This window comes from Hippocampus comes, unplaced genomic scaffold, assembly GCF_001891065.2.
Source record: "Hippocampus comes isolate QL1 unplaced genomic scaffold, H_comes_QL1_v1.1 scaffold174, whole genome shotgun sequence".
In the NCBI taxonomy this organism is placed as follows: Eukaryota; Metazoa; Chordata; class Actinopteri; order Syngnathiformes; family Syngnathidae; genus Hippocampus; species Hippocampus comes.
In genome coordinates, this window is record NW_017805983.1 from 8,671,496 (window position 1) to 8,680,911 (window position 9,416).

At 40.5% G+C, this 9,416-nt stretch overlaps 1 protein-coding gene and 1 long non-coding RNA gene across 8 annotated transcripts in view; both read left to right on the forward strand.

Annotated features, from left to right (window-relative positions):
* The window catches only part of LOC109528612 (tumor necrosis factor receptor superfamily member 14-like), a 30,630-nt gene that overhangs the window by 6,515 nt on the left and 14,699 nt on the right, over positions 1–9,416 (forward strand). For 3 of the 7 annotated variants that reach the window (XM_019891450.1, XM_019891452.1, XM_019891451.1), the window contains 4 exons: positions 518–643; positions 5,028–5,183; positions 5,823–5,904; positions 6,207–6,376. In XM_019891450.1, the coding sequence (XP_019747009.1) occupies positions 518–643; positions 5,028–5,183; positions 5,823–5,904; positions 6,207–6,376 (534 nt within the window). Of the gene's footprint in view, positions 1–318; positions 431–517; positions 644–2,521; positions 2,565–2,683; positions 2,847–5,027; positions 5,184–5,822; positions 5,905–6,206; positions 6,424–6,464; positions 6,820–9,416 lie in introns of those variants that run through there. The other 4 variants (XM_019891454.1, XM_019891453.1, XM_019891457.1 and 1 more) reach the window with 4 other exon arrangements.
* Positions 2,853–4,469, forward strand: LOC109528625 (uncharacterized). The gene is made up of 2 exons (XR_002170706.1): positions 2,853–3,551; positions 3,636–4,469. It is a non-coding gene; the product is annotated as an uncharacterized LOC109528625 (long non-coding RNA).

Below are 9,416 nucleotides of genomic sequence, written 5' to 3' on the forward strand. Positions count from 1 at the left end.
CCCTGTACCAAATGCCCTGCGGCCCAGTACCGGACCGCGGACCGGCGGTTGGGGACCCCTGATCTAGTGGATGCATTGTAGATAGCGCCTTATAGTTCAGTGCGTTCAATATATGAAGAAAAAAATAAAATCCAGTGCACCTTTTAGTTCGGAAAATACGGTAATCTGTTCATCGTTTATTATATTATTTATTCAATCACACTTTGGCGCTTTGACCTTTGAAAAAGCGTTTGGGAAGATGATGTAACATTATTTACGATTATTATTAAAAATGACTGCCAGGTTCAGATTCACATAGAAAGAGAAGTTGTTGGTAAAGTATAGGCCATCTGGATGCTGTCCTTCCAGGGACTCTCAGTGGTAAACAGTCAGACATCTTTGGGGCTACACATTGGACTTACCTGTGCTTCTGAGGGAAACAAATGCTCCAGTTGAGTGACTTGTGATTTTGTGGTCATTAAAATGACTCCTTCTATACAGTACTTGTGTACATCTCTGCATCTGCTCTTTCTAACAGGAAGTCAGGTTAGGAGCGACTGCACCAAACGTGGCAGCACATCATGCCAGCTGTGCCTGAACGGAACCTACATGAATATCCCGACTGGCCTCAAAAACTGCTTGCCGTGCACAAACTGCAATGCAGGTAAACCTCATGTTATGTTTTCCGATTATTACTAAATATGCTTTCCCAGCTGTAGATTCGGGTGTGTAGAACATTTTCTAAATGGAGGTGAACATGCATTTTAGTAGGAACTGCTCAAGTGGGACACACACACACACACACACACACACACACACACACACACACACACACACACACACACACACACACAAAACACACACACACACACACACAAAGATGGGGTAGAACATCTGGTCAAATGGAGCAACGATAACAACTTTTGCATCAATGTGAAGAAGACAAAGGAGATGGTGGTGGACTCCAGCAGAGCTCACTGTGGCATGGGAAATTGCTATGTAGAAGCCAGCAAGTGACAGAGTTTTAATTATGCTGAGATGGCCAGCCAAGGTCCTTGCTGGAATTATATTCGAGAGGATGAAGTTGTTGAAGAGGTTGGACCTCAACGTTTGAGAGACAGGCTTCCTTTCGAAGAGAGATCTGGAGTGGAACTCTCCCTCGATATCAACTTCAGAGATGACAAAAAAGGCTTTCAATCATGTGTTCAGAGATACACTGTGGAACAAGAAAAAATTACCTTTGTCATCCAGTTCACCAATCAGGAACTGTCTTCTGATGCACCTTGTCTTCCTCTGGGTCATCGACTGAATCACGAAGACCTCCTCCGTAGGATTAAACAAAAGAACACAGTGAACTCTGAAGACACAGCTGGATGATCTTGACTCTTCTGATCTGACCTATACTGCGACACTTGACTCACTGCCACAACTAGAGACAAGACCATTTTCACAGAGAAAACATAGGCAGAGATGGGGCACTGGATCAACAATAAAACGGACGTCAAGAAGATCAACGCCAATGCCAGCAAGAACACTAGTCATGGTGTGTGGAGACTCCATCAGGGAGATTTAAGCAACGATTAAATACACCTAAATAACAGTAGTAAATACGACTGCAACTGTCCTTTGTCGAAACTACAGGTGTCAAATTCAGTTCAGGGGCCAGAGCCAGTGCAACACATCACATCTAGCCCACTGAAACAAATATTGTTTCTGCTTCATGTTTCAAGCCGAACAGATTTGTTCTTTTCATTTTGGTTCTTGAAAATATACTGTATTGAATATGGTGGAACAGTGGACGTCTGTTTAGCACGTCTCCCACATTCCAAAAACATGCATGGTAGGTTTATGGAACACCCGAAATTGTTCCTTGGTGTGATTGTGAGTGTGAATGGTTGTTTGTCTACGTGTGCCCTGCAATTGATTGGGAACCAGTTCAGGGTGTCCCTTGCCTACTGCCTGACGAAGGCTCTGAGAGACTCTGGCACACCCGTGACCCTCGAGTGGGTAAGCGGCTTGGATAATGGATGGATATTATACCGATAAATGCAGGGGCCAACAATGTGCCATCACTCAGTTAATATGCTGGAAAAACAATTTCAAATTTACTATGTCGTTATTGATAAAAAAATTGTTGAATGTAATAATTTGCTGAGGTGATTATACCCTTATATGGTTTTCACAGCGGTCGCAACTCCCTGAGGGAAATGATAACTACAATTTTGAGACCAAACTGTGGCTTGCTGTTTGCTAGCCTTCGTCCAATTTTGCCAAGCAGCCTACAGTATTTTTGTTATTGTTGTTGTTTAAAAAAGAAATACGTGTACATCAGTAAAATGCCTATATATGTGTTCCTCACTTGTTTATACTCCCTTCTCTTACTACTCTTTTTCAGATTTTGCCATTATATTTGAAGAATTTCAATCACTAGAACTTCACTCGTGCATAGAAATAATCCTTTTCCACATTGCATGCGCTGCCTTTTTTCCTCATATACTTTCTGTCTTTCTGCATGTATTTGTCTCTTGGCATGGTCATCCAGTCCTCTACGTTCTCCTGCACACCCGAGGCTCAGTCATGAACAGGTCCTACAGTCTAAAGATGCTTGCAGAAACCGTTCTGTTCACAGTCTTGGCATAAAAACAAGACCATTATTACCAGTGTTACCAACATCATGTTTAAGCAAATCTCTGCCTTCTTCCAGATTTCATACTGTTACTATGTTTAGGTGCAAGGACCGTCCTGTTCAGTTTGCCTCGTCTGATTTCATCTGGTTCCCACGGTCTTCCCTCAATTGTCGTCAGTTTAAATCATCACCCAAGGATCACAGAACCTACTCTGCGCCAAGCTACAATTGTCATATAACAGTAACAACTTCAGCTGCATTTCCTCTGAGACCCATTTGCATCGTTTACATACGAAAAAATAGACACCATGTTTCCTCAAATAATCACTGCTACTTTTTTTTTGCATGGCAAAAAATGTGTGTGATGCAATTCTGTTGTTCTTAAAGTGTCGAAAAAATAATCATCCTCTTCTCAAATTTTAACTTTCTCATCGTTTGCCTACTTTAATGTTAAATATTATCCAAAAAATATTAACATCAAAGTAACTCAAGTCAACATAAAATGCAGTTTTTAAATAATGATTTTATTTATTACAGAAAGCAAATACAGTATTCAAAACTACCTGGCCTTGTGTGCAAAAGTACTTGCCCCTGTAGATAAATTATGTATTAACTGCAATAAATCGCTTTATTGGGGGAGAACCCAATTTCATTTTCTATGACCCCACCCAAGCCTGACTGCCTCCAGACTTGTTCAATCAGGAGATTGCATGAATAAATCTTGTCTGACAAAATGTCAGCCAAATGTTCTCAAAAAGCTGCAACAAAATGCCACAAACTAAAGAAATCCAAGAGCAAATGAGAAATAAAGTAAGCGATATATCAGTCTGAAAATGGTTGCAAAGCCATTTCGAAAACTTAGGGACTCCAGCGAACAATGCTGAGAGGAATTATCCACAAATGGACAAAGCATGGCACAGTGGTGAACCTTCCCCAGGATTAGACGGTCGACAGAAATTACCCAAGAGTGTGCCAATGACTCATCCAGGAGGTCACAAAGGAACCCTGGACAACATCTCAGCAACTGCAGGTCTCCCCCACCTCAGTTAATGTCAGTGTTCAGCACTCAACAGGAAGTAACAGACCGGGCAAAATTGAAAACCATGGCAAGACTTCTCAAGCAAAAACCAGTGCTGACCAAAAAGAGGAAGAAGAAGAAGTCTTAGTTTTCCAAAAAAAGACCCATCTGAATGATTATTCTATGGACTGATGAGACAAAAACTGCAGTTTTTGGAAGATGTGTGTGTCATTACATCTGAGCGTAAATGGAGCTCAGCATTGCAGAAGAAGAACATCAGGCCAGTAGTCAAATATGCACGTAGTATGATGGTCTGGGGCTGCTTTGCATCTTTAGGACCTGGACCACTTGCTCTGACTAAGCGAATCATGAATTCTGCTCTCTTACCCCCCGCACCGCCCCCCTCAAAAAAAGTCCTGAGGAACAATGTTTGACCATCAGTTTGTGACCTCAAACTTTAGCGCACTTCAGTTCTGCATCTTGACAATGATCCAAAGCACACTAGCAAATCAACTTCTAATCTGGATGTGAATTCATTTGAAATGCTCTGGCATCACACTTCAAGACCCTCCAATCTTGTTGAATTCACACAATTCTGCAAGCAAGACTGGCCCAAAATATCGCCGCCGAGAAGAGACTCATTGGCAGTTACGGGAAAGGCTTGATTTAATTTGTTCTTTTTGAGGGTCGCCCAACCACATACTAATTGTAGGGGAACAAGTACTATTTTGTATACGGTCAGCTCTCTTGGAATATTTTTTTTCGTACTAAACAAAATCACCACCGAAAAAAAAACTTTATTTTAGCCTCATTACTTGGTTGATCACAGCTGTTGTTAAAGTGCTATATAAATAACGATGGATTGCATTGTAATGTAAACATTCAAGTGGGTAAACTATTCGGGAAGCAATGGTTTCACAATCGCACAGAACTTATCCAGTAGCGTGAACCTTCCTGCAATACTGTGAGGCTTCTTGATACACCGTAAGATTTCCCATAATAACACAAAAATTATTGTACCGTGAGATTAATATTGTGACCAAGCCGAAGTTTAGATATTGTTACATACCTGCTGATACGATTAAGATATTTTTAGAAGGAAAAGCAGGGTTTGCCAAATGAAAATGTAATTTTGTCACTTCCCATGACATTATCGCAACAATTTTGAACAATAATTTCAGTGATAGAAGGAATGAAAAAAAGAACTGCATTTCTAGTTTTATTTTACAAAATTACTGTTTGAAGATATAGTAAATTGGAATTCAGTATTGATGTGCGAGAGTATGACGTTTTATGGGGTATTAGCCTACCTGTTTTTATATGACCTCACCTAGCAATGTGTGTATGTTGATTGTATGTTTTGCGTCCTTTTTTTTGATGCACTGTTGCTCACTGTGGTTCTAGGATCTGGTCTGGCGATAAAGAAGGCGTGTACCAGGGAGTCAGACGCAGTGTGTAAACCACTTGATGGCTTCTTCTGTGTGGACCAAGTTGGGGACGGCTGCCTTGAAGCACGGAATCACACAGACTGTCGACCAGGACAATACATAAGCCAACAAGGTTAATTTCTTACTTTAGGGATAGAGAAGTCCGGTTGTATAGTTACTGTATACAATACCACAAACTTTGAGGTTGTTACTCCTTGTTGCCAATATATAAAAATATTTACCGCTAATACAATACAAGCAAAGTGCAGATACAAGCATGATTGCAACATTGATCGGCATTATTGGACAGAAGTTTATTGCACAGATCAGGGGTTATTGTACGCCTGGTTGATGATTAAGACAGTTCTAAGAACAGTTTCTAAGGTAATGATTTAGAGTTCTTTATTGTAATGATAGCTTTGAGAAAGAACCGAGCTCTCAGACCAACTGCCAACTGCCAGCCATGAGAGACAAAATTCTCCGGTCTGAATAGTGAACATTATATTTGGAGCAAACCAGGCACCTCTAACCAGTTGGTCAATACCATCCTTGCAGTGAGGATGATCTCCAGCTACAATGTGCAAAGACTTCCTGGATGAAAACCAGTTCCGGAGCGCTCTCAACCTCAAGTTGGGGCTGAACTGAGGAGTTTTATAGTCTGTTGAGGTGTCTGTGATTGCACTTGTAAATTCGGATGTGAGCTGCCCTTACTTAGTGCCAGGAGAGAGGCCTGAGAACACACTTGATGAAATAATGTCATTGATATTTGCAGGAACACCATTTACAGACACCATATGTAAAGACTGCATTGGCGGCACCTTTTCGAATGGTACATTTTGTCAGCCACACACAAAGTAAGTGAAGCTTCGCATTCACTTGCCGGCTTTGAGCTACACTGAAAAAAGTTTTTGTTGAATTTACTCAATTTGATTTTACCAAGTGGCGGCATGAAATAAAATCATCTGGATGCAGGTAATTGTTTTTAAGGTGACTGTACATGTAACTAAAAATGTATATACAGATCCAGATTATTTTATTTTGTGCAGCCAGTTGGTGGAATAAAATTGAGTCAATTCAACAGACCATTTTTTTTCCAGTGTAGCGCAGATTTCATTCTGTCTTGAATTGTTTTTCAACACAATACCTGTCATTTCAGATGTGAATCCGAACATCTTCTCATAAAACGGGGCACAGCGTCAACTGATGCTGAATGTGGCCAAAAAAAATTTCCCGTGTGGATTATCGTCATTGCCATTTGGAGTTTCTGTGTGTTCGTTGCTGTCCTGATCTGCTTTATCAGAAATTGGAAAGTAAAGTATGAAATTGGTAAGTCTGTTACATGACTTTATGAAAAAAAGGCACTGTGGTTTTGCTAATTTGAAGTGGCCTGATCTTTTTTTTTTCCAGGAAGACAAAATCCATAGAGTTGGCCAAATGTATATATCTAAGTTTGTGTGTTGTACTGTATAATATACTGTTATTAGGTCTGTGTAGATTCTCAGGCATCCAGGTCACAGCAATCCCCAAAAGTTGAATCAAGCCTTGTGGACTCTTCTGGGTTATTCATGTGGTCCTTGGATGCTACCTGTTGGTGACCCTTGACTTACATGTACACACTGATATTTAACGTTTTTAGTGAGGAAGCTAAACACTAAACAACAATCAACACTGTTATTTATTGATGTTATTTACTGTCGCTATTGCTGTGCAGTCCAAATAAAGTAAAAAAAAAAAAAAGTAGGAAAAGCAACTACAGAAACCATTTGAAATATGTGCCCCAAGTTGTGTGATTGAAGTGGCTTTTCCATAACAGGGTGTTAGAGCCCATTGATTGGATCCACTACTTCTTGACTATTTCATTTATGGTACTTTTTCATTGGGTATTTGAATTTATTGCTCCTACATTGTCGGTACACTTGTGTTTTTCATTACTGTTGCTGCCTTTCCTTCCTCCTCATTCAGCCATTTTGCTGATGAATACAACTGGTTGGGCAACGTGAGGGGATTTTTTTGTGTGAGGAGCGAAACAGTTTGGCAACCACTAAATGCTCGATCAGTAGCTAAATGAGCTATTTTTTAATTGCTTATTTGTTTTGAAGTCAACAACTGAGATGTTTTGTTTTTGCTCGTGAAATAGAAAACCTTTTGGTCCAAAGTGAAAATATCCATGTGAATGCTTATTTGATGAGTTGCAAACCTCCTCTCAGAAGCTACTGACATTTTTTTACCTTTTTTTAAATGCAGGAATGTCCAGAACACCGGGGTTAATTTTTTTCTCAGGGAGATTGTAAAGTACACATTTTTACAATTGAATGATTGAATATTGTTTTCCCATATGTCCCTTGTTTTGTGGCTTCGTAATTTTCTTGACCAAATAAACTTTGATGTTTGCTTTGATGGATGGAAATGATTTTGCTTTGTTTTTCTGTACTACCTTCTACATCAGGTCGTGATCATACTTTGGATGCATTCGATGAAAGTGCAGAAGTCGGCTTTCTACCACCAGGGATGAGAGTGGCTCGTGATGAAAAAAGCCGAAAGGGGCGTGGCCGGGACGGGGGCGTGGCCACTTACAAAAGTGGCACTAAACATGCTGAAGATGAAGTGTATTCAATTTACACACTATTTGAAACTTTAACAGAAAAAAATCCCAAGATTGTTCACGATTCTTTCAAATAAAATTTTGCAATTTTGCTTACGCATTCCTGGTGAGCACCAACTTTGCTGCTCAAAATCAAAATTAAAAAAGGAAACACATTCCCTACCATATTTAAGATTTGTTCATTAGTTGTATTCATAAAGTGTTGTGTAAATGTGATAAAAAGCTGTTGATTCTTACCTCATACAGTGATAGTGAAGTCCCACACTGTTTACTATGTATGGGTTATGAATGTATTTTATTATATAAAGTGGATGTCTATTTACAGTATATACAACAATATAAAGTTTCATGAGGTAGAATACTTTATTTTCTCTTCATTTTAAGGTTTTTAGCAAGCGCTAAAAGCTTGTTGGTCCTCTCCGTCTTTTTCCACTCTCTTTTTAGCCAACTCCTCTTGTTTTCACACATGCTCCAGGCTGTCGAAAAGCGCTTGAGATCGGGTAGTTACTTTTCATTAGAAATGTCTGTTTTCGGTGTTTCACCGAGGTTGCGTGACTCTGGAAAGCTTTCCATCCTCTCGATCCGTATAGAATGACGTCGTCACACACTGTACACAGAGCTTTACCGGCGACATCGAGCTTTTTCACGAAATCCGACACAAGCACAATGGTTCCTCTTTACTGTTTCCAGCTGGGGACACCGTCAGCTTTCTATCCAACCAGTCCCATCGAAACGTGTTTTTCAGATCCGCATCTATCTGACGCACTTTAGCTTCGTCACGAGTCTCAATAACATTCGGCATTTGTTTAATACAGACTACATACACGAGAAATTTCAATACACTACTTCCCTCATGCAAAACCATTCAGAATTCGCGGAAAAGGGCTTTAGGAAGGCGAACACGGATTAGTTGTGACTCTGCATTTGCCGATACAGCGACCAATCACAACAAGTAAGACATCATACACGTCCAATCGCAGGGCTGTTTACAATCGGAAGCTGGAAAGACTGATCGGGAGAGCTTGTGAAAACTCGACGATAAGGTAACTGACCCCCCCGAAAATTTTTTCAACGGATTGCACAATATCCAGCTTTTCGTGGAAGGCCCGTCTTGAAAATTGTGTGGAAAGTAGTTCTGCAGCCAGATCAACGTCTTCTCCTTCGGCCATTTTGAGTTAAAATGCGAGTGATCGCTCTAGCAGACGCTAATCCAATCTTTTTTTTTTTTTTTTCTTTATTGAACAAGTCAGGATCCAATTCTCAGGAAACAGAAAAGGCGCTAATCCAATCACCGAACACGCACGGCCAGTCTCGACGTAAGGCCTTCGAGCTGGCCTTCTAGCTGGCCCCAGTACGCAGACGAGTCAGATCACGAAACCTGACTGTGCCCGTTCATTTACAGCGCACAGGGGCCTGCTCTGTTTTATCTGAAGGCCCCGAGCAAGTTTAATTTACCTGGCAATACAAGCTAGCTGAAATATGATTGGTTAAAAACTCTACCATAATAAATAAGTTATTTATTGAGTGGCTTTTGATGTTAGGCGTAGAAAAAAAGTAGTGTGTTTCCGGTAACATGAAATTTCAGCATAGGGTCGGTAGGTCGAACAAAGTTTTTTTTTTTAAATCCCCCCCCCATCAAAAATGTAAACAAAATAACCATAAAACATAAAACAAGGAGACATTGAAACCCCCGCTCTCCGCCAAAGGCGGCGAGAGAGTTGGGTACCCGGCGGCTGGGGGTTCCAGGCACCTCGTTACCTCTGC